This window comes from Phaethon lepturus, unplaced genomic scaffold (genome assembly GCF_000687285.1).
Source record: "Phaethon lepturus isolate BGI_N335 unplaced genomic scaffold, ASM68728v1 scaffold11745, whole genome shotgun sequence".
Lineage (NCBI taxonomy): Eukaryota > Metazoa > Chordata > Aves > Phaethontiformes > Phaethontidae > Phaethon > Phaethon lepturus.
The window spans coordinates 1,561-27,387 of record NW_010542695.1 but is presented as its reverse complement, the minus strand read 5'-3'; the positions used below and the strand labels follow the sequence as shown (position 1 = coordinate 27,387).

Here is a 25,827-nt window from a genome sequence, read left to right as displayed (position 1 = left end):
GAAGTCCAAAGTGGGTCTCTCTGGTTCCTTTGTAAAGACAGCTTTATGTTCAGTGCTCATTTCCTCCTCTTTCACCACGCCTCCCCCGTTACGGCTTTTTTGTTAAATCATCGGCCGAATTTCTCAACTGCGATCGCATACAAATTTACTTCAGAGGGGAAAAAATAACAATGCAGCTGAGGACAGGCAGATTTGCCTTATCTGAATAAAGGCAGATTTGTTCCTCCGAGTTTTACAGTTTATGAGTGGATGCAGGTCTTGTGGCAACTGAGAAACTGCTGTAAAGATTAACAAATAGGATGCACATGCATTTATCTGTTCTTACATACTTTCAAAACCCAAATGTAAGGAAGAAGTATCTGTGATTCAGGTAGGTCCAGAAGATTTTTTTTTTTTTCTTACACAATAAGGTAGATTACTTAGCACATTCCAGGTTAAAAAAATTACAGTAAACAATTCAGTAACTGGAATGCATATAATATACAAGTACCATTACATTTACAAAGCTGTTCAGGGCGATTTTTCTTTCTAGAATAAGCATAAAAAAGTTACAAGCTAATTCACAATAACCTTAGATACAATGTTATTAAAATACATTGATGTTAATCATAAAAATATTTTACTATTTACATGTACATTGTATAAACCTTAACAATAAGAATATGCCCATTTTAGGATGCCTTAAATGAATATTTAGGCAGATTGGCCCATTTTATAGTGCAGTATCCCTGTTTTGGTCTTCACACCATGAAACTGTACCAGATTCACAGTATCTTTGCTAGTGCTTTGCTAAAAGGCTTAAACTTTCTATTATTTAAGAAACATTCATTCATTACAAAGAGCCAGTTTTGTTTCCGCTTTGTTTCTTATTAAATCCTACCCCCAATAGTTCAGGACACTCTGCCTGGCCTTGTGCTATTTGGTTGCATTTCCAAATAAGGCTATAATTCATTTCATCAGTTATCACACTGTCTTGCTTGTAGTCTGGATGCTGTGCGATAAATTCCCTCATCCATCGAGCAACTGTCATTAATTCTCCTGTGGGCAAGGGGAAGTCAAATTTTAGTTTATACATCCAGTTTAGAAGTACAACACCTGAAGTTCTATGCAGTATATACACAATTAATGAGTAGTCCATGCTTTCACAAGAAACACATTCCTATATGTATATATGTTTTTTAAAATATGGCTAAACTGCAGATGTAATTAAACTGATGTATCGCTGATAGTCTAAAACCCACTCATCTGGTGTGATCTTCAAACTTTCAGATGTTGTAACGAGACAGTGCAGAGAGAAGTAGGTACTGGAACAAGTGTTACCAACAGACTGTATAATAAGAGGTCTTAAACATGTCATTTAACAGAGAAACTGGCTGAGACAAACCAATAGACACGTCTACAACAATTACATATATATATATATATAAATAATTTTGTAGTTGACCCATCCAACTCAGCTGCTAGTTTTGCTCTGTCTACCTTGACTTACTATTCTTTCTCCCTCTGGTAGCTCCCCTAGCACAAAAATAGGCAGGTTCCTGATCATACTAACTCTTCATTTGCACAGGCTGCCTCTGCTTCACTATGCAGTCCACAGGGCAGCCAGCAGGTGCCTGAGGGTCCCCGACACTTCTACACAGGGTCATCAAATGGCACACTCCACTTGCAGGAGACCTGCATCCCCCTCCAGCACTGGAGGCCGGCTGGACACCAGTGTTCAGGCTACTGAATCTTGCTCCTGAATGCAGCATATGCAAGCAAACCTCAACTAGTACAAGTTTAAGGTATGTCTGACAGCAAGACATTAAAGTGAGCTGATGGGATGCTCAAAGAGCTCAGCAAAACTTGCATTGCTAGCTACTGGCACCTCAGCTTCCTTTTAAGAGTGGAAAGAGTCAAGGGCTTCCACTACAGAAATCTTTGGTTTAAGAATATTATAAAAAGGCAAGAGGAATCAAGTCAGGGAAAGCAAGGAGGAATACACAAAAGTAAAAAGCATCGAAGACTGTTTAAAGCTATCCTATCAGTGGTTTTGAACAACAGTACATGAACACAAATCAGAAAAATTGTGGTAAGTACGGGAAAGAAAAAGAGAATAGAAAAGGTTATTAGAAATAAAAGCTCCCCTCAAAAATCAGAAGTCACGTTTTGAAGAAATGAGGCCAGAGTTTACACTTCTATATAAGAGGGCAGAAAAAAATACCCAAGAAGCATTATTTGTTGAAGGCACTAAAAACTCACACAAAAAATTTCTCAAACCAACAAGAAGCAGGGGACCTGCAAGAAAATCAGTTGGGCTGGAAGATGAGCAGAGAGGAGTATAGAGAGACACATTTTTGGACTAAAAGCTGCTGCAGGCTGTCAGTGCAGGAGGAGATGGGAGAGCAGTCCAGCTCACACCAACACAGACACCTAGTGGTCAGGCAGCCCTATCACTCCTCATCCCTTGTGCTGGCGTAAATCTGTAACACCTTCATCGAGAAGGCAGCGTCCAGCTCTCAAAGAATGAGAGTATGAGTAACGGGAAAAGGCACCACAGACTGACAAAAGGTGTGAGACAACTTCCATGTGAGTAGAGACAAGACAAAGGGGATTGCAAATTTGGAAGGAACACGATACTTGAGAAGTTTGCAAAATCATGGATGCTGATGAGAACTGAGTAGAGAAACATTATCCTACAATGCAGGAACTAGAAGGCATATCATGAAATAACTGCGAAGAGCATCTAAACATCCAAAACTACAGGAACTACATTTTTCAAAGAGCAGAGAATGAAATTGTGGCATTTCTTATTGTATGACTTTACGTGGACCAAAAGTCTAACTGATTCAAGAAAGGTAAGACAATGATCATGGACATCACGTTTGTGAACAGTCATCAAGCACCACGATTACTGCACTGTCTTTGGCTGAGAAAATGCCTACACATTGCAGACAGCCAGGAACTAGGAGAGCACATCAGGACAAAGATCACTTGATCACAGAATCATTAAGGTTGGAAAAGACCTTCAAGATCATCAAGTCCAACCATCAACCCAACACCACCATGCCCACTAAACCATGTCCTGAAGTGCCATGTCCACATGTGTTTTGAACACTTCCAGTGATGACGACTCCTCCACCTCCCTGGGCAGCCTGTTCCAGTGCTTGACCACTCTCTCCGCAAAGAAATTTTTCCTACTATCTGATCTAAACCTCCCCCGGCACAACTTGAGGCCATTTCCTCTTGTCAATGGTTAAAGCATTTCATATTCCAGAATAATTAAAGTATTCTTCCTTTCTCTGGAAGATATCCTCATTAATTTTAGAACTATTGACACAAACAGCTGCATGCAAATCCTACCATGGCCTTTCCAGCATGATAAACTTTTGTTGCTTTAATCAATATTGAAGTAATATAGATTGTTACTATAGATTTTGATTGCTGATGTAGAGTACTAGAACTGTAGAATAACTGCAGTTGGAAGGGCCCTCAGGAGATCATCTAGTTCAACCCTCTGCTCAGAGCAACATCAGCTCTAGCAGGTTACCCAGGACCACATTCAGTTGGATTTTGAACAACTCCCAGGATGGAGACCCCAGAGCATGTCTGCACAACATGTTCTAGCATTCAGCAATCTGATCTAGTCTGAATCTAGATGCTGCTATCCTAACACCTCTTTCATTAATATTTGGTGGTGGCCAGCAGCTGCTGCCTCCCTAGCAAATCTGTAGTCTCAGTGAGCGGTGGCAGTCACATGCCAGCTACATGGAGACCTCGCCGTGCTGCAAAACCTAGCTGTGCTGCAAGAGAAGATGCAGCTGAAGCACAGAGGAACTATGTCAGGGCAAGGTTAAGGCCACAGCAACTAAGGTGCCAGTGGTTAACTCTCCTGAGTGCTCTGGATTCACCATTGGAGGAGAGAAATCTGAAAAATGGCCACTCTTTGTGGACACGTCTCGCCAGGCAGGCTGCAGTTCAGGAACATTTGATTTAAGACTGAGAGTAAACTGGAATAATCCAAAGCTCACATCTGAGAAACATCATGGCACAGTAATACAATGCCAAATGTTTTTTTATTCTGTGAATTATGTTTCTTATGAAGCATCATTTAAAAATAATTTCAGTTAATCAGTTAGGATATAAACCCTAGACTCCATCTACCTCACTCTCACACTTTTTAGGTCTGTGTAAATACACAAGCTGACTTTTGCAACGCCTGTGACTTTGCACCAGGTAGCAAAGTTGTTCTTTGGAAGGGGAACACCTGCCACACAGGGTCGAACCCAGGTCATTAGCTTTTGGAAAAAACCTCTGTAAGACTTACACATTCCTTCTTTTTTCAACAGCATTTTTCTCAGGGAAAAAAAAAAACAAACCATGGAATATTTTGAAAGCATTGCTATTTTGAGGGCTGATGTGCCTCAGACATTTTCTTCCTGCCAGTTTCTTTTCTCTCCCTCAGTTAAGCCAAGCATCAAATCCCTGTCTATGTTACCTGAGGGACAGAAGCCTCCTACAAACAAGCAGCCTTAGAGAAGAATGTTTACAGTGAAAACTGTAATTATTTAAAACTTGTTACCATTCTGAAGTACTGCTAAAGTACTGAATTACCAGGCAAGAGAAAGTCCCAACTTCCACCTCAGCTTTAAAAAGGTCTTCACCTAGAAGCTTCTACAGCAGTTTTCAAGAATGAAAAAGGAAGGCAACACTTCAATTTAAAACCAATTAATATATTTAATTGGGGGGAAAAAAAATATCTTGACTTGTGAGCCTAAAATTAAGAGTCTAGCTAAATTTACAGCAAGGCAGGCATACAAGGGATTTGCACATAGAAAGGAATAAAGCTGCTGCAGACTGTGTTACTCACCCAGTTCTGAATTAAAGTTTAGCCTACATCTTTTACTCACTATACTGCTGCATTTTAAAAAGGAGCATAAAAAGTCATTATACCACCTGTCTTCAAAAACGCTGCAACATGGGGAAGACAGGGGAAAAAGCCTGGTTTGCTCTACCTTGAAGAAATTTTACTGTTTTACTACTTACAGAAGGGCTTTTGTATCAGGGAGCTGAAGACTAGGTCCCATGCTCTAGCATACCAGAATTATGTTATGAGTTATGAATGCTCTATGTATCAATTACTCCTAACTTAAGTTCTAAAATGGATTATGAAACATTTATAATCAGAATTAGACAGGACCAGATTTAAGCCACAGAACACATTCCACTCCTTTGCTCCTATGATTCAACACACAACCAGCCACAGATGCCACCAGTTTTACCCAACCGAAAACTAGGGAACAGCCCAATTACTGTCCAAGTAGAAAAATGCCAGGAAAATCAATGTCCAAAAGTGTCAAACATACCAGATGCTCTCTTTTTTATTAGCTTCAGGTAGTTTAGGATAGTACACCTTGTGTCCACATCCACTTCCATGTTTTCAAGATAGGAATTCAAAATTGGGATCAAACCAGGAAAGACTCCTTCCTGTGTAAGAGAACAGAGTCAGTATAAAACATGCTTGATTTGATTTCTGGGAGGGCGGAGTGGAGGGGAAGGTTGTGCGTTCCAGGTAGAAGAGGCTATGACCTTCCCATTGATAATTGTATCAATACTCATTAAGGTGTACTCTTCTGCGTCGGTGCCTGTCCCATTCTGTGCAGAGCCACATCCATCCACAACAGCGTTTCCACCTTCATGGGTGAGAAAGGGAAAGGAAGAAGCAGTTAGAAGGCAAGAGACATACTAAACATCCACAACAGTGTTAATCAGATTGCTGCTTGTGATACCTTTGCAAATATCTTTTCTGAAGTAAAACATTCCCTGCCGGACAGCATCTCTCTTCTGGGCCATCTTCATGTTTTCATCCACCTGGCAAAAGAATTATTTCAGAGATTTGTGACACTCTAGAAAATTAGGATTCTCCAAACTCCCACATTTTGGTCTCAGCAGTTGAAACATTTACTATGTTTCTTATTATTTTGTCACACAAGGACAAGCCGTAGAGATAAGTTTTGTTTCATTCTTCAGGGGTCCCAGGCAAAACCACAAAGAGATGACATTCTTTGAAATTAGGTCTCCAGCAGAAAATGCAATGGTATTATGTCAGAACACACTATGCTAATCTTTTAAGTTTGGCTGAAGACACAGGAACAGCTGTGATTAACAGGTTGCATCCCATCTGGCAGATTTCATTGCATATTTAGATGCAATTTAAATGAGTATAGAAGAAGAAAATTGCCACTTCCCTAGCCATAGTTTGCTGCTTTTATTAACAAAATCATTGAAGTCTTCAGAAGAGTTATCACTGTATTAAAGAAACTTTCAGAAACATAATTACAGTAACTTTTTATGGAAATTCTATCTATTCCAGACTCAAACATGTTAGTTAGATAATCTTAGACTGCTAGTAAAGAAGTTCTAAATTGCAGGCTTCTCAGAAAGTCTACAAATTACAAAGCACTGCTCATATGCTCTGCAAACGACATAAGCATTGCTCCATCTTTCTGGACAGAAGACTTTGTCCAAGTTCTTTAGTCAATACGTTCTCAGGGAATTAAGATCACGCAGCTTTCGGATATTAGCTTTACTGCATTGTCTTCAGAAGAAGGGATATGATTTGCTGAATTGTTTGACCTTTAATTAAGGGCAATGCAAAAATCTTCACTTCTTATCTTTCAAAGCTTTGTTTTCAAAAGTCTGTTTTTGTTCACTTTGTATTATGAAACCTATTTACACAACAGGCTGTTTTTAAAGTTTAAAAGAACTCCAGTCCTAGCTGACAGGAGTACAACCACACTCAGTCAGACAGCTAAGATTAGGGTGAGATTAGCCCCATAAAACCATATTATTTTACCTGCAAGAGGCAGGCTTACCAACAGTTCTGCAATTCTGTACTGCATTACCTGCTGAATCGTTTGGCAAGCTAAAGCAATTTTATGCCCCCACCTCCCCCAGGTTATTTTGGCACCCAATCTCTTTTTCAATCTTTTTGTGCTTTTGAGACATTCCAAGTAACAATATAATCATGCACTATAAGTGCTTAATTGCTGCATTATTTATAGAATCTGAGCTTCCTGACATCAGCAAGAGAATTCCTCTTTTTAGATATCATACCAACGTATGGTATGATTACTTCAAACTTCAGTATTTTCCTCCATTTTAATTAAAAACATTAAGAAAAGCAGCAGGATACTACTGTTGTGCTGTAGTCAGTGATGACATTATTTTCTAGTATACAGTCTGTCAAAAGTCTGCTGCTGTACAAGACCTTTTTTAAAAGACTTGCTGGACTATCTATTTGAAAAGCAACTTTCTGGTCAGGTGCCTCAGGAAGATGTGCAAGGACAGTTTCACTCAAAACTGTTCAGCAGCTGGGGACAAGATAAAGGAAAAAGCATATTTTGCACAGCTGGTCTAAACACAAGTCACAGTTGTGACCAGAATCAGCAGTATTTGTTTTCAGTCAAATACCATGCAACACTAAGCATGCTGAACTCCTGCCTTCCCTCTCCATCAAATACAAAATAGAGAATAAGAACATGAGACATAGGCAATAGCCATGTTAGAATCTAAGTAAGTTTTAATTTTGATCTCCACAGGTTTATTTTCCTCACATGTAAAATGGTGGAAACACGCCCTTTCCCAGTCTCAAAACAGTTCTGTGACACTGGTGTTTCTCAACATTTCTGCAGTAGTCAGACACTGTTAGGCAGCACAGAAACTCCCACAGTATTTGTCTATAAGCTTAATTCCATGAGACAGCAGTAAAATATTTGTTTAATACCGTACAGTTGAAACTGATTTGAAGTACTGGTACAGATGAAAACCGACCGACAGATAAAAATTACTGTTCTGTAAGTGCGTAAATATTAGTTCCCACCTTGCAGAGGATAAAAATCAGACTTGATGCAAATACGTGGCATTTAGGTCTAATAGATGTGTTCTTTCACACCTACCTTGGACAAAGGAATGAGAAAATCCAGTTTATATGACAGAATCACTCTGGTTAGCAATACCACGAACACAACATATGCAGAGTTTTCAAAGTCTGTTAACTGGACCTAGACATGAAAGGATTAGAGATTAAATTACTTTAGTGGGAACACACTCATGGAAGTAGATAAATAAATAGGAGAGTTTAAAACAGTTTGACACGAATGTTCATGTTGGTACTTCTAACCACACACTAGCTAAGATGGTGATGCATGAGCAGGGAATCATCAACAGTGGCTTCAAATGCACAATGCATGCACACACTACAAACTCAACCCTTTAATCCAGTGCCAAAACACACTTGAGTTTCAAAAGACTATCTAATAACCCTCACCTTCAGGCTCTCTGTGTAATTACAAGTGTATAATAGCTTTTAAATTTCCACTTTAAAGAGATTAAATTCAGAGAGCTCAGAAACAGACAGCTATAAAATAAAAGCACTTGTGAAAAACAAAACGATGACAGTGGAATTGTTCAGTACCAGGAAAAGTACTGGAGAAATAAGAGTCCCTAGAAGCTAAATGGGGCTTTGTTTACTGTTGCTTTAATACAAGCCTAATTCCTTTCCTCATCACCCCAAATCCATTAGCATGCTTTGCTGTGCTGCAGTGGATTCTCCTGTCAGTTACATTCCCACAGCCCATGTCTGATTAAATACTGCTGTCCACTTCGCTTGCGTCTAGCAATTCAGAAGGGAGAAAACACAGCATAAGTAATAAGGGTTTGATACTGGATGGCAGAATGCCTGGTACTTTTCCACTTAAAAGGAAATGTGCTTTTGTGCATACTGACGCCTTCCTTACCTCCATAGGTCTGAATTCCACTCTCCATCCGATATCTGAATTTGGAGGAGGTGGCTTAAACCTCATTGTCTGCCAGTTTGTAGACTGAATATTCTGCAAAGCACAGGAAACAATCTGTCACAATCAAGACATGCATCATTCTATAATATAATCAAAGAAAAATAAGCTGATAGCTAGAGTACTAGTATTTTCCCTGGAACCAGCCCATCAAGTTAGAGAAGCGCTTCCAAACTAAGTGGCATGACTTCCTAAAAACCACAGTATAACTAGGCATCCGAGGAGCAAGTACGCTACACTTTCTGATGTTATTTTGTTTGAGGATTACGTATAAGATACGAAGGGACTGAGATTTATCTGACATATTTTTATGAGGGGCTGATGCATCCCAAACTAAAAATACCTCACATTACTATAGCTGTTATTTCAGAGAGATGTATAAAAGAGACATTTATACATAAATGTCATGCAAAACAGTTTTTAGGAAGCCATAAAAATAGACAGTTCCCCATAACTTATGAAGGGCCCGAACAATCGCTATTTATATATTTTATCGGATTTAAAGTATAAGTCACCACCTTCTCCTAAATAAATGATGAAACAAAGAAATAAGTGTGTTTATACCTACAAAGTCATATGCTAAAGAAGTAGTTGAAGTGAAAAATTCAGGAAAAAAAGAATCCTTAGCTAATATGGCCATTCACCAATTAAGCAGTACTATAAAGAATAAGCAATTTTAGGTCTATATTTATTAAATTCCTCTAAATCAGACACAACCTCAAAATGGTCGGATTCATTTGCATCATCTAGATGTATTTTCTCCTCAAACAAAGTCAATGGGTCTCGAATGAACAAGTGTGCAATATGCTGTGCCAAAAGGTGGTCAATACCTACAAAATGAAAATTCAAACAAACAATTCAGACATAGCAAAGCAGGCTCTAGGAAACAATTTGTTTTACAAGACCGAAAACATCCAACTCTGCAATGCTACCTCAACCCACCACATCCTGTTAAAGTTTAAACGATGACTTTGGGAAGGAAGGAAATGATTAAAGAGTGGGGGGAAAAAAAAAAAGAACAGGTTCTTGTTTGGAAATGGCAGCTGAGTATTGGTGTGGCTGCCATTCTTCCTGTTTTCTGATGCACTTCTGTGCCATGTTTCCTAAAGCAGTTCTGCTCTCTCCACAAAGATAAAACATTAATGCGTCAAACACTGAGCTTCTCAAGCTGGAATTGGGGACAGTTTCCACCACAAATACTTTTAAAAAAACTCTCAAGACCACGCTACACAGACACTTCCTGAGAAGGAGTCACTCTGAGGGATGCACAATGTTTGAAACAAACAAGAACAAAATGTAAAATATCCCCACACACTGCAAGCATAATTCTTAACCTGCTCATAATGAAGCAAACACTTACCTTCCTTTATTAGCTGCTCGTAGATATCTTTGTCTATTGTCAAATCAATGTCATTGTATTTCTCACCACATTCAGATAGATAACTGTCTATGGAATCATATCTGGATTTACTGATTCTATAATGGTTGTTCTTCAGTGGCTATATAATTTAAGAATACAATATTTTAACAGCTTGTTAACAATGTTACCTACGTTTTGCTCACTAATGACACTTATGTGAGAATTATTATCCTGTTTAAAAAACCCTACAACCTCAAATAAAATTATTCAAAGCACGAGTCTTAAACAGGCTTAATAGAAAGTGATCCTGGAATTATGACTATTTTGCACATGTATGTATCTGAGCAAAAAACCAGTAATCACACATTGACTAGAATTCTCCAGAAGTGGAAACATTTTCCTGATGTAATTCACCTTTACCCCAAGTACCTGGAAAGCGTTATCGTACCTATTGCAACACATACCAATACAGTTTCACTATGTGCATACTGTCAGAAATGCTCTTAAAATAGGTAGTCAAGAAATATTTCACGTAGATTTTTTAGATTTTTTTATTTTCTAGAAATTTTTAAGTGCCTTGGAGGCCAATTCCTTCTTAGAGAAAACTCCTTAAGTTCAAGTTCTGCCAACTGTCTCTTTTCACACAGTTCTAGTTTATACTACAGGATTACTCAGCAGAACCTGCTATTTAATCCAAAGCAATTTTTGCTTTTTGGGCTCAAGCACGGACTGGAAAATTTCATCACACAGGGATTTTTTCAGCAAGCTGTGGAGAAGTGAGTGGAGTTTTACTGGGATTCCATGCTTAACTAAAAAGGTGAATGTTTACACCATCTCTCCTATATCTACTACAAAGACTGCCATGTTCCCTCGTCAAGGATTCTGATGACCGCAACCAGAATTTGACACTAAAGGAGATTTAACTTTTTTTGCCTGAAAACCCCCCACATATCTACTACCTAACATTACTTACCTCTAGCCCCCTCTCTTCTCGCGTTCGATCATCTACAGATGCAGAGATTACTCCCCAGCGACAGTCAATATCAGACACGTAGCCTCTGTAGAATGGAGATGCAGCACTCAACGCCATCTAAAATAAAACAGTCTGATATGAAAACAAAGGACAAGCCAAGGAACCAAAAGCAAAATACAGCCCCACTGGAAAGGGAAACTTGCTGGTCCAGAAGTAACTGAAGTATATACTTCAGTTTAACATACAGCGAAAGCCCATACAACCAGAAATCTCTTCACCGCTATCTCCAGAAAATGCCTAGATGAAGGGTTAGTATTATTGAAGTGGCATCTGATGCCCTCCAAATTTATTACCTCTACAGATCAGCATATAAGGGACACACAAGATTATATACACAGAAGCAATTTTGTGACAAATCAGCACGTATTCTCCTTGCATACTTCCAAACTCCAAAAGTTCACCTGGCAATCATTTTATTTTGTCCATTTTTGTCTGGCAAAGGACCTTAGCAACACAGCTGGAACATACCTCACTTGGAGCAGGATCTGCTCATCACCTAGACCAGACCAATATTTTATTTTTCTAATGCCTCTTATAAACACCTGTTTATAACCACACGCTTGCAAAAGGGACAGATTTAAACAACTTAAGCTGAAACCCTCTGTAACACCAGACCAGAGTTGAAAAATCAAAAATTGTTTTAAGGAGTGAGCGTGTCTTGTTTTTGTGAAAAAGTACCCCAAATGTATTTCTAGAACTCTTCAACAAGAGTCTCATGCATGTGGGAAGGAGCGCAGAGGAGAAACAGGTATCATCTGCTTTGTGGTGTCTTTTGGACATTAAATAAATCACACCGCTCGTGTGACAACCTAGTAAGAGACTGACACTTCTTCCCAGAGTACCAAATTTGTGAGCAGCATTCAGGTTTGTTTTTTTGATTTAGATTTTTTTACATGTAGTGTCTTTCACACAATGAAGAGCTGGTGTGATAGAAGCCCATTACTTACCACAATGGGACAGATCGTGGCTAGCTGGTCATAGAGATACCTTGCTTCAGAAATGCTGCAAGCCTGGAATGTTACCTGTTGGAAGAAGTACAACTGCTATCACACTTTCTATAATCACACTGCAAGCACAGTCTTCCTAGAATTAGAATCAATGATTTCATAAACACATTTAAATACTGAGAATTTTAAGGAGTTTTTTGTTTGTTTGGTTTTGGGTGGGGTTTTTTGTGTAGGTTCCCCTCCCAACCCTCTTGGACAAACTTGCCCCATCTATCAGCAGCACTTCTATCACAAGCTTTTTTCCACATCATTTCCATGTTCATTGAAAGATTTCACACCACAGCGCTTCAGCTGTGGGGCTAGATATACAAACGCTTGCCAGAACTAAAGAAAACTGCTTTAATGTCTACAATACACATGGGTCAGTAAGGTACCTTTCAAGAAATAAGCCAGGAATCTGCTTACTTAGAACAACAGTCAGAAACTATTGTAAATTTAACATTTATTTCATGTAACAGCTAATCCTGTTTCAAAGAATATTTCAAGATGCCTTTGAACCTGCAAAACTGCAAAATATAAGTATCATCGTATCTACTGTAACTTATTTTAAAAAGAAATGTCCAGTTTTGCCTGTATTAGAGGCCAGGACACAGCACAAGATGGAAAAGAAAATGTTACTTGCAGAAGCCAGTAACAATGCGGAAGCCCTACCACATGTAGGCCACTGGAAAATACAACTTCTTCGCAACTTTTGGTGAAATTTGCTCAGAGCAGCATCAAACACGAGCCACATTTCCAGTAGCAGACCTTACCCTCCAGACTTCCCAAACCGACACTTTATGCATTTTAAAAATGCAGAGGGTGATCGAACACCTCAAAACTGTTAAAAGACACTAAACAGATTAAAAGCCTCTCTCTCCTTCGCAGTTTACATATTCATAGATCAGAGAATAACTTAGATGGGAGTGTATCCCGGTATCATAACATTGTACAATGGGCTTCAGCTCTAAATCACCATCACGGCTTGTCCTGAAGAATGCCAGCCAGACACAGGTTTTCCTCTTCTACGGATTCCAATTACAGTCCCACAAAACACACACGTTATTCTCAGTCTATCACTGAAGAGCAACCAAACTCCAAGTAAGCTAAAAAAAAAACAAACCCCAACCAGTCAACCAACAAAACCCAAAAAGCCCCCCAAAACTCCTGAGTTCACTGGTGGGCTCAGTGGAGGATTTTTTTTTTTTTTTTTTTTTTGAGGAGGGGGTGAGGGATGAGAAGAATATGGCATTTGTTTGTGTTTGTTTTGCAGCCAACATTCATTAAAACATCCCAAGTTAGAAAAAGGGTGTATGGTAGAGAAAATATTTCTTCTGTGTCTATCCTTCAAGCAGCTATCAGAAAAAGAAAAAAAAACTTGCACTTTGAAAAGACAAGACTATTTCATTCTCTTTGCAGAGAAGTATGATTTCTCATCACTAGTTTTGGACTTCCAGCACTAGAGAGCCTGCCTTGGGGCAGTGGGGACAGGACACCTGCTCCCTTTCCCCTGACAGAGCAATTTCCACCTCCCCTTCCCTTTTACATTTATTCCCAATCACATTAAATCAGGGATTCCATCCAGTTTCTAGCCAAATATCCCATTACAGAGGAAAAGGGCACGGCAGTCTTCTCCAGAGGAGGACTGCAGGCACCGCAAGGACTGCAGAAAGCAGCAGGCACGAGCACAAGGCTCAACAGGCATAGGGATGTGAAGCCTCAATAGGGGCAGGAGCGCCATGGCTTGTTTGCCTTGCCGTTCGCACCCCACTGTCACCGAGGGCTGTCCCAGCCAAGGTCATCAGGACATTATTTTTAACCTTGGAAATAGATCAAACCAAGTTGTAGCTTGGTGCATAGCAAAAAAACCCAAAAGGAAGTCTGCATACTGCAAACTACCTTACAGAAAATAGGTGAGGAGTATGTCTTTTCTTCTAGTTGGTCATCGAGAATGGTCAGCTGATGCACAAGCAGCCGCTTATAGCACCTACCAGCATCATCTTCCTTCTCCCTTTGATGATAACAAGACGACCAAATTTGACCACTGATTACAAGAATGGGGAATAGTAAAATGGTATTCCGTAAAAAGGAATTTAACGTATTATTAAATAAGTTCATACAATGACTGAACAGTAAAGCTGTATTTCTCTTACTGGTCTTAAATATAGACCATACCAAACTTAACACCTTGTAAAAACACGCAGTACTGTATACACTTTACTACTTCATCAGATCCTCCCTAGTTTACCCCTAGTGTCAAGAAATCATACTTAGCTGCTGTCAAGAAAATTTTATTTATTCAGCTTTTGTAGTTTCTCAATCTCAAGGGGAAGTGCTCTGAAGGGGGGGGTTATTTCTGCTAGTGCTGTGAAACAAGAAGAGCTTGGAGAATTTCCTTTAATCCCCTGGAAACTTAACACTAGCCTCTTCCTAGCTCTGCTTCCAAGAGAGTGCTGGCAACAGGCAGATTTATCAACAGTCAAATACATCGCTACTACCTACACCATCAGCCCCTTGCATCAGGTTACTATGCTAGAGAAACATTTAAAGCAAACAGATACTGAAAGGATTAAAGCACTCCCAAGATACAGCATCTGGATTTAAACGGAAGATACTGTTAAGACAGTAGGAACTCAGGCAAATGAATGAAAACAACAAAGAGTGAGCATGCATTAATGGGAGAAAACAGAACCAAAACCCTCTCCCAGCACGTAGTAACAGAGGACAGCTACCCATGCGGATTTGGTAGGTTCACGGTACAAGCAGTGAGAAGACGACTTCTTAGCAGATAGCTAAAAATATTTAAGAATGAGAAATTTTATATAGGAGTTCATGCTGTTTGTAAATAAAATAAAATTACACAGAAGGAGAAAGCTACTTATTTTTAAAGATATTCCAATGACTTCTTGTCACTCCTTGATTTTGCTGTTCTAAGAATGAGGAAGAGGGAAAACACCAAAATGAATAACCAAAAAACCCCACACATTCCTAAAAGACAGCTCAGTTTCCATTCCCACAGTGTCCTTTGGTCATGCCTGAAAGAAGATCACAGTGGAAGATTATCTTTCACACTTGAAAAGTGCTGGAGTTCGAGGAGAAGGGGGCTTGATCAAATGGGGTTTGGCCAGTTCAAGAAACCCTTTTAGCAAGGCATCCAATTATATTTGAATATTAGCAGCAAATAAACATAATGCAAGCAAACAAAACTGGATTTTAAGACTACCCTCCAAGTATAAGATTAATTGTTTATTTCCCCTTTTGCCACTCTGAAAATGCATCAGTTGAACTAAGCTAGCGAAATTAGACACAAGGCAAGTCTTAAAAAGGGAAGCATTTAGGGAAGACAACATTCAGTAACATCTTGAAAGCAAACGCATTTTACCTGAAGACAACAGTTTCCCATTCCAAACCCCATAGCATCCATGTATATATAGTCTGGCTTAGCTGCCTTTGCTGCTTCTCCATCATCATTAGGAAACTTCTCAATAAATGGCGATGGCGTGTTCTTATCTTTAAATACTGTGTGGAAAATACAGGTATTCAGTAACGCATGATTCGAATGATTGAACAATTATTTTTAAAAAGAAAAAAAGATAGATTGAATTTACTCACTTGGTACATTTATCACAACCTTCTCTCCTCTTCGGTGCCGAATGTTTCTGGTCAGTGTACTACAACAAAAAAAGTTTGCTGAAATATCTGAAAGTTTCTCTTTATGCAAATGTTTTTGCAGTTAGTTCCTCAGCAATTCTCAGGGTTTCAGAATGTCAACTTTCTATTTATTTTGAGCATTTTCCTTCAGGACACATCTTCTCTTTGTTTAAGACAGACTATCACAGATACAACACTGAAATTTTCTTCAGTAAAGTCAGTCTTATTTTGATGGACTTTACAGTACTATGCTGATAGAGTAGTCAGAAGTAAAAGGCTACTGACCTGAAGAACACAGGGGCTATGTATACAGCTATGCTTAGTTTTTTTAGCTAGAATGATTTTCACACTCTGAAGTCTCACACTACAATGAAAACCCCTCTTAGACTAATACAAGTAGTTTGACACCACGCTCCATTTCAGAGTAACTAGGCCAAGTTACTGACTACACTGAGATGTTGCTGTGACATATCTCAGCAAGAGCTGGATTAACTGTGATGGAAGCGGTTAGCCATGGGATTTCAAACTGGAAACAATTTTGCAGTCGCATAGTCAACACCTTTTGCCCCATAATGGTGTGAACTACTATATAAAATTACTTGAACTTAACAGTTTGTTTTCTTAACCCACTTTGACAGAAAATACATGTCATCACAACCATCTCTGTCCAAGTCCTTGGGATATCTGCAGCAACTAGCCACACAGCACACTATTCCAGTAACATAAAGAAGCTGCAGGCATGCCTATGATATTCAGGCAGAGAAAAACATTCAGCTTCTCATTCACACTCACCAAATACTCTTACCTAAACCTAGGATGTTTATTGATGGCTTCATCTGGAAAAAAGAGGGATTTTGAAGCTCCTCCTTCTACTGGTGTTGGCTTATATTCTGGCAGCGTAAACCCAGGACACCCTAACCTATGTAACACAACAATGAGAACCAAGCTGTAATAAAACAGACTGTGATTTTAAAACAGTCAGATGATCAGATTAGGATTCTAATAGACAAAGGAATAAAAGAAATTTTTTAAAAACTTGCATCTACCATAAGTATTTCTGAAGCTTTTCAAGACTGAAAGAGGTCTTACAACAGTTGCTGTTAAAAGGTGCTCACTAACAACCAGCTTCTGTGGTAGTTAAAACAGACCCTTTTTTAAAAAAAAAAAAAGCCACTACTTTATCATTAGACAGTAAACATGGACCGTTTCAGTATCTGAAGCAGGAAACTTTACAATATTATGCAGAGCACACACACATTTTAGTGTGTTAGCACCTGTCACTAATACTGACATACAGCCGCATTCTGTGTCTTGAACAGTTTCTCTAGAGGGTACAGGTTAACACTGACCGCTGAAGTAATTTATTCAGCTCTGCTTCCAACAATCTACCCCTGTTAAAAAGATGTACCTAACCAACTCTGTAAGAACTAGAGGTAGTTTCAAGTGATACACACATCCAAAGTCTCACAGCAGTTTGGTATTTCAGACCTCTGAAAAACCCCATAAATAAGAGAAATGTAATAAGCAAAGAAAAATTACAGCTGTTAGGTGTAAAATGCTGAAAGATATGCAAGTACATCAGAATACAACTCTCCGCTTTGGAACCTCCATTGTAAGTTTAAGAGTCATCTGAAACAAAAGTAGGTTTTGAGTACAACTGAGACAAAGGAGCATTGGAGAATTTGGAGGTAAAGTTGCAGAAGATTAATGTCTCCATGCTGCACAGTATGAAGGACAAAGACTGTACTATCTCGAGAGGTTCTAGTATTTGGATGTATAAAAAGGGCTAGCTGATACAACTACAAGCAAGCTACTCAAAATAGCAGGAAACACATTTTTGGAAATATTATTTATGCTCAGCATGCAATTCACTATTAGTTTCTTCTTCCTTGTTTAAGCATACAAGTTGTCCTACAACGTGTAAATCCAACTTCATCAGTTGTATAAGTGCAACACTGTAAACTATCACTCCAGTCCTCAGACTGGGTCTGAAATGTTTGTGTATAAAATTTATTAAATGACATAATCTCTTTGTAAGGTTGCAGGGCAAAAAAATCCCCAGTCCTGTAACACACTGAGAACTACTTAACCACTGGACTTTAAATAAGCTCTTACTACTTTAAAGATATCTAGTATCGCTCCCACAAAGAGAAAGCATATCTTGTCAACAGAATGTTTTTATAATAGCATTCACAGGGCATAATGCAGGTATTTTGGTACCTGAACTTCACTGCTACGTCACATTTTGTACCATTCCTGCTCTCAGCAAGAATGTTTTTTAGGAACCCAGCCAGTAAGGCCATCTGCTTCTCTTCTACAGCAATCTTTTTACTATTTTAAGCGTAACTATCTTCCTTCATTTGACTGACCAGGCTAGTTAGAATGAGTGTAATAAAACCCTGCCTAGAACTATGTTTGAGAGGAAGGTCACAAAGTACAGTTTCTCCTAGGTAATGAAGTACATCCTGGATTTCATTTCTTCAAGAGTCTTTTTACTCCAACAAAAAAGAGGAAATCTACCCTTTGTAAGGGTGTTTTGAACCCAGGAGCAGTGGTCTCCTTTCTAGATTCAGTAAGTATCATATGTATCATAGATACATATGATAAGTGACATAGAAGCTTTAAGTCTTCATTTTGTAAGGATATTCACATTCCTGTTCTACTGTGTGCTCCAAGACACCAAAAGAAGTTTGCATGTGCTTTAGTGAAAAAGTGTTAAAAAAATAGATCAGGTTAGCCATGTTTTACAAATCTGCTATTTATAAAGATCAAGAGTTGCAAAATAGGTAACGAGAAACCTTTTGTATAAGATTTGCTATATCAATTCAAGATGGCAGACTAGTCTATATACAAAACTTTATGTTACGAATACTTGGGTATTCTCTCCTAATAGAAAATCATTACAGATTAGAAGTTATCTAAAAGTATAAAATATGCTTATTTGTTTGCCTCACAGCAATAAAAATTCTAGGAAACACGACCGGAACGTTAAGTCAAAGTACGTTAATTGAATCATATTTTGCTTGGTTTCATTGTACAGTTAGCTATATGCAATAAGGAGAAAAAGCGTATAAGGAGAATAGGAAACATGGCATTACACTTCAACAACCATCTCACCTTGGAAATGACGTCACAGTGCAAACCGCCTCATTTTCTTTAAGCACAGAAGCAGCCTCTTGCCGTCTTTTCCTCATGTTGTCTTGCACAGTGTTGAATTCAGACATGGTTCCCCCATATGGCTGCCCAGGCGTCCCTTCAATCATATAGCTTCCATATTCTGGTCGCCAGAGTGTTGGGTGGCTGTAATAAAAGCATAGCCTCGTTTCAATATTTCTGCAACTTCAAACAAGATGGATTATTTGCAAGAATTTCAGATACAAATGCAACTTGCAAGAAAAATCTCCTAAATTTGATTATTCGATAGAGTAACACAATGTACCTTCTGATGTACCTTGCTGCCAGGTGGTGAAAAGAAATTAAGGCACAGCTTGGCAATAGGAAGTGTCGCTGTATATTGCAGTAAGTAGGATTTGCTATGTCAAACTGCAATCAGCTTTAGTATCTGTCTCAAGCTTTGTTTCTTGGGGTTTTAACTGAAACTGGAATATACAGAACATTCAACTGCTTCCACAGTATGAGGCAAGGCAAAAGTTATGCTCGATTTCTTCTTTTTCCTGCCTGTGAATACCTGGTCCTAGTCCCTCTACTGGGGAAGACAGGGAAGCCTTGCTGGAAGAAGAGGTTAAGGTACCTAGAACGAAGCAGACAGGCCCAGGGCACAAAAGCCTTTCATCGCTACAGCAGAGTTTCTCTGCCCTCCTGTAAGCCGTGACTTGCTTTTGGTTCTCTTCAGCCAAAACACTTCGCTGTCTCTGGTCTCATTTCTCTGCTGCAATCAGTTAGAAGGTAATTCACAGTTCTCTGGCTTAGCTGAAACAGGGATATAATCTAATTATTCCCAAAAACTACATGGGAGACGATGGGGAAGAACTGCCCTGCCATCCTTACATCTACCTTCCTAATTCTGCCAAAAATGGGAATGCTCCTAGAGACAACAGGCTTCCCTATACAGCCCCCACTGGCTCCTGTAGTCAGGGGTACAGGGGCAAGCGCACACACACATGCTTTATGGGGCAGGGAAGGTCTAGTAGGCGATTACTGGGTACACACAGACACAAAGCCAGAGCAAGACAAAACAAATACTCAAACTGCAACTTGTGTGGGCACACCATTACATGCTCCTTTTTTTCCAAGGCCTTAGCACAAAAAGTGCACAGTCTGCCTGTAAGTGTGCTCAAAATCTTTCACTTCCTGCACCCCAGATTTATCTGAAAATATCATATCTGTGGCTTACAGTTTTACTGAGAGCAGACTTGAAAGTTAAGCCAGGTCTACAAAATTCTCTACAGTATCATAATGAGAGGAAAAAAAACCCAACAAAACAGGAAACAGCTACTCACTTGGGGTTTACCTTCTCCCCCTTGTCTTGCAGTGTTTGAAGAACTTCTTCACCGCAGAGCACCAAGCGCACTTTCTTATTCTCATGGTCAAATTTTACTAACATATATTCCACCTTGTAAATAATAAAAACAAAATAAACAATTAAATGGTGAGATTTTGCTCATACACAAACACATTGGCACATAATATTAAGCATCAAGTTGAGGGAGGAAAAGGATGTCAGACTGAACTTTATCTCCACAGAAGCTTAAAAACTATCACTAACTATGAATGTGGCAAACAATACCGTAAAAGATGGCTGCATGGTTATTTCATCTTGAATAAAGAACTGAAATTCCTTGAAATCGACCCTGAAGTTTTTTTCCCCCTTCATTTCTAATTGTGGATATTTCACAAAAAGACTCATGAATTTGTATTTGCCTCTAAATTATCTTTCAGACAAAAAAATATTAAACCCTCCTTTTTTGTGGGCAAGCTATTACCCACAAACATCTCTCTGTCATCCCATGAGTTACAGTCTCTGCTGCTGACAACAAGCAAAAAAAAAAAAAAAAAAGAGTCATTCTACAAACAAGACATCCATTTACACCCGTCACTTGTTGGGGCTATTTAAGACGAGCACAACAGAGCCTCATTTACACCAGGGAAAGCCCACAGTTGTTACGGACAGCATCAGTCCTGCTATGAATGCGCTCCAGCTCTTGGCACAGCATGGGGGTTTCCAACCCCCTCTTGATTCAGCTTTGCTGACACCTTTTCTTCGCCTGCTGCCCAGCAGCACACCTCGCCCCAGGACCTCTGCCTCCTCGCCCCTGTCCCTGCCCCAGGCTGCGACCCACAGCCGCTCCTGCTGACACACCAGCGGAGGACTCGCTCCAACAAGCCGCTAACAGCGGTGCCAAGACTGCGTCCCGGCACTGGAGAGTATTGTTTCTCTAACAGAGATTATCTAAAAGCAGCCAAATCTGGAACGACCTCATGTCAAGCTTTCTAATCTCCATGCATACTTGCTATCAAAGCTCCCGTGAAGACTTTTAGAGCGCTACCCAGTATAGCAACCGAACAGCTGCCTGGACCTTACAGCCTTATCCTTATACAATCTGTTTCCTGACACCCATTTGGCAGGGGATGCTTTGCTGCTGTTCTGGGAAGTGTGAAAGACAAAACAGCCCCCAGGTGCGATGTGCTGCCTACCATGTAAAAGCAGAAGCCGCGCATGGAAATGCACCGCACGGGTACTGGCTTTGAAAACCCCCGGCTGGACCAGCGGTGATACGCTGTTGGAGGCTCTCAAACCGCTGTCTCGAGGCTTTCACAGCTCATCTAATACAAGCATCGACCTGCAGTTAAAAATTCAGGCTGCAGTTCCACAGCTAGAACTTGTCAGAGGTTTTGCACCGTGCTCCTCCGTTTTGTTTCCTGACACTGCCTTAAAAACGCATCCACTGGTACTTACCAAACACCACCGCTCCAGCCCCAGGGCTTCAGATTCATGCAAGGTGCTGATGATAAAGTCACAGCATACCAACTCATGGCAACTTGTGTTTTGTACAAAAGTCTCATGTGTATAGGAAAACAGCTTACCAAAACACAGGGAACTTCTGCAGTGCTTTCCAGCACAAATCCAAGTGGATTTGTGGGCTTCATGTTCTTTGGCTGCTTCAGTGTTCGTGGAAGAGTTATTGCTAATTACCGTGACAACAAATATAATCCTCCGTTGGGATTTGTGATTAAATCACAACCAGCATTCTATAGAATCTGATTAGACACAAACTCTGGAAGGACTCATTCAGCAATTATACACATTCTTTATATTTTTAAGATCAATTTCTAATCCCCTAAAGAAAAATAATGACTTCTAGTTTCTGTGCAAGACAGCATTTATTTGTGTGGTATATTTTGTGGTTTGTGTGTGTTATGCCACAATAATCTACTTGTTGATATCTACTTGATAACTACAGTCAACCAGAATACACTCCAGCATGGATTTACCTGTTACCAAATACCAGTCTCTCCAGTGACACATGACCCATGATTACCAGTAATAAAAAGGGACTTCTCTTATACCTTCCAGTTTCCTACCGTGTTCAACATCATCTCCTCCTGCTTTGGAAAAGCACCATCCTCGCTCAGACCCAGCCTAAACCGGAGGAGGTACACAAGCGCACCGTTCTCAGTCATGCAGACGGACCTGTGAATGGGCATCAAGTCCATTGCACGCCTGGCCTCCAACCACACCGCCCAGGTGGGCTGGTAACAGAAGCAAGGGCAAAGGAACTGCAGCTGCCTTCGAGAGACTCCAAAGCTGAACATTTGTCCACCATTACATGAATAAGTTACTGTGATTAGCCTCCTGTCTTAAAACTCTCTCTCCAAATGTAACTGCAATGAGCTGGTGGTGCGAACACTATACTTCTCTATAAACCACTTTACAAGTTCCACAAAAGAAAATAAGCCCAAAGTGTAAAGAAACGTTAAGCCAAGAAGGCAAAACCAAAGAAACCAAAACATTTTGTGATCCGAGTGCAGTAGTGAATATATTGCATTTATGCATCTAGCTTTAGAAACAACTACTACTCTTGCCTCCAGGAACACTGACTAAATCTTCAAAGTTGTCTTAACACACAGAAGATCTGCCATTAATTTTAATGAGTAAAGAAAAAAAAAAACTTCAGACAGCTGCCAACAATTCCAAGTAACCCACAGAGTATCTTGCCAACAGAGGGACTGACTGAATGGGCATCTTTAAAGAATTTAATTTAAGCTCATCAAAAGATGTAGCCTACAGCTAGAAAGAGAGACACAAATTCAGAGTTCACACATTTTTACATTTAACTTCAACTCATCATTCACAGCCTTCTCACATGTTTTCTATCCACAATAAAGTTCAGGGAAATGCAGCCAAGCTGAAAGCATCAGCATGCCTGGCAGAGCTTCAAGAGTCCGAAAACCAAGTATGTGGGGTTTCACCCAACATCCGTAATTCATCATTTTGCTGAGCTCTTTAGAGTTCACTTTTCTCTCTAGTTTTAACTAGACTCCCCAGCAAGCAACAAAACACACGTCAGGTCAAATCACTCATGCAGATGGCTGACAAGCAACCTTGCTAAGAGCCAGCTAGGAAAGCTCACCCTGCCATGGTAAGAAAGGTGGCCGCCTTGGACCCGCGTGCCCAGATGCTGCTGTCACCCTGCAGCAAACTCTACGCATCTTTATCCTCTGGTTGGCACTTGCCACAAGGCTGCCGAGGACAAGAGGCGGCCTCCCAGCTTCTCCCTGCAGACAGACACACAGAGCACCGCTTCAGTGGACGAACCTCTCCGACCAGCCCAGGTCTGTATGGCTGCAGAAGTGCTGTGGCACCTTACCAGGAGCAGGAACAACAGTTTGGCCAGCAAGGTTGCAAAGGGAAAGCTGTAAATCCACTCACACACAGAGAGCAAGCCTAAAAAAGTCATTGAAAGTTAAATGCATTAAAAAAGCAAATAAAATCTCAGTTAAAGTATGACAGTATGAGTATAACAGATCTACCCATGAGCCAACACAAAGAAAAAACTATTCTTTACAGGCTTTCTTCCTCTCAACCACTGACTTGCAACGTACTGCATCTACAGAGTACTTCACAGCAGCTCTGCTCCACCGCCGTATCTTCTAGGGAAGAAGTATGCACCATTAGCTGGCCAGCAAGACAGCAACCAGAACAGCGTTACTTCGCTTGTCACGATTACGTTTCACAGTTGGCTACTAAGGAAGTGTCAAGGTTTTGAAAATTCTTTGATGTTGCCTCTGTAAATACGACCACAAGTAAGACCTTGAAGCCCCTCAGCTGGGGAGGAGCCAAACCACTCTCCATGCATTCAGCCAAACAGTTGTCCTGGACTTGCCTGGTGGCAAAGTGAAAGATGACTGTTCTCTGGGAATGGGTAAGCATGTCTGAAATTGTGCTTGAACGACTTGAGTCATTTGACTATAATTACACATATTATTTCTGCACAAAGCACACACTACTTAAAAATGAAAAACTATCAGTCAAGCAACTATTTAGTAGCAATTCTAAGGAACACGGAGAATCCAAGTCAACACACGTCCCATGTAGTACCACTGTCCAAATACTTGCCTTGGCAGTGGTCTGCTTTGCAATACCAAAACCCCTCCATGCACACTCAATTTAACATCATCATGCTAAGTACACTGGGAACAAAACCTACCTAATAGTTGAGAATAGAGCCTCTGCTCCAGAGTTAATGTTAAAATCCTTTTAACATTCAAAGTATTTGCTACAAGGTGTTACTGCAATGAAAACACAGGTAAGCATACAGTCCAGACTTTGGTAAGCTCAGATGTGCTGAGAAGATTGTATAATAAAGGAAAATAGTTTAAGAAGAATGGTCTGAAGATAAGCTTTTTTGAGAGGAAAGTGACGTAAGTCTGTATGCTCTCTACTTGTGAAAAACAGTTCTCTGCATTTGCTGTTTACTACACTCCTGATCATCTGTCTCAGCTGCGGATGCCCCATCACTGGAAGTGTTGAAGGCTCTGAGCAACCCCATTTAGTGGAAGATGTCCTTGCCCATGGCAGGGGGCCTGGACTAGGTGATCTTTGAAGGTCCCTTCCAACCCAAACCCTTCTGTCATTCTAAAAATCCTGACCACCTGACATGGACCACTGCTGTTCCTGAGAAACAGTCAACAAGATTGTCCTTTTCTCCTTCCTATTGCCACATGTACTCAGAGCAATTGCTAGCGGTCTCCTCATATGTATCTTCCCTCAGGCCTAGACTTCTAAGAGAAATTGGAAATTTTTACTAAACACTCAATGAGGTCCCATGGCTTTTGTTTACTATTACCAAAAGCCACTACAACACTTTATATAAATATTTTCATGCAGTATGCCTCATATTTTATGTATACAGTAGAAAATAAAATCAAGGGAAACTTTCTTCTCAAGACCATCAAAGAAACAAAACCCATTTCACTAGTTCCTCCATACATTTATTGGTCAGCTAATGCATTATTAAAATACTATCTATCATTAAAAGGACAACCTGCAAGAGAACAAAGTTCTAGTAATCTGACTGTTCATTAAAGAACCTCAGCCACAAGTTTTCAGTGCTAAGATGGAAAAAGCAGATTTTTTCTGCAGGTGCACATACTCAAGAATTTTTGTTTTAATGCGGTTATTTTCTCACCAGTGCTGTGATAAAACATGGAGCCACAGTAATAACCAGCTCATAAAGTACCTTTAATGAAGGGTTTGCTGGCTCACAAAGGCAAGTCCAAGCCCTGAGGAAGCAAAGTTTGGAGAAAAATAACACTGGAAGCGCCCCAGAAGCTGGTTACACTATTTCTAGCCAGCAAGCCCCCAAATTGTGCACTGGCAGGAGGCAGAGCGCTTCCATGCTCATGAGGCTACTACAGGTATTCTCTGTCCTAGCAATAATTTCACAAATCTGCTATGAACAGCAAAACCAAGATTCAAATGTATTTCCCAAAATGCTTAAT

At 40.0% G+C, this 25,827-nt stretch overlaps 1 protein-coding gene across 1 annotated transcript; it reads right to left on the bottom strand.

The window, feature by feature from the left end:
* Nucleotides 1-406: 406 nt before the first annotated feature.
* On the bottom strand, nt 407-20,497 carry GCLC (glutamate-cysteine ligase, catalytic subunit). The gene is made up of 15 exons (XM_010288117.1): nt 20,325-20,497; nt 18,982-19,164; nt 16,670-16,783; nt 15,826-15,884; nt 15,596-15,732; nt 12,175-12,249; nt 11,168-11,284; nt 10,195-10,333; nt 9,552-9,664; nt 8,778-8,870; nt 7,938-8,042; nt 5,769-5,850; nt 5,569-5,672; nt 5,346-5,466; nt 407-1,038 (listed from the first exon to the last, which is right to left on the bottom strand). The coding sequence occupies exons 1-15, from the start codon at nt 20,426-20,428 to the stop codon at nt 833-835; spliced, it is 1,752 nt and encodes a 583-aa protein (XP_010286419.1). The 5' UTR covers nt 20,429-20,497; the 3' UTR covers nt 407-832.
* Between the last annotated feature and the right edge of the window lie 5,330 nt (nt 20,498-25,827).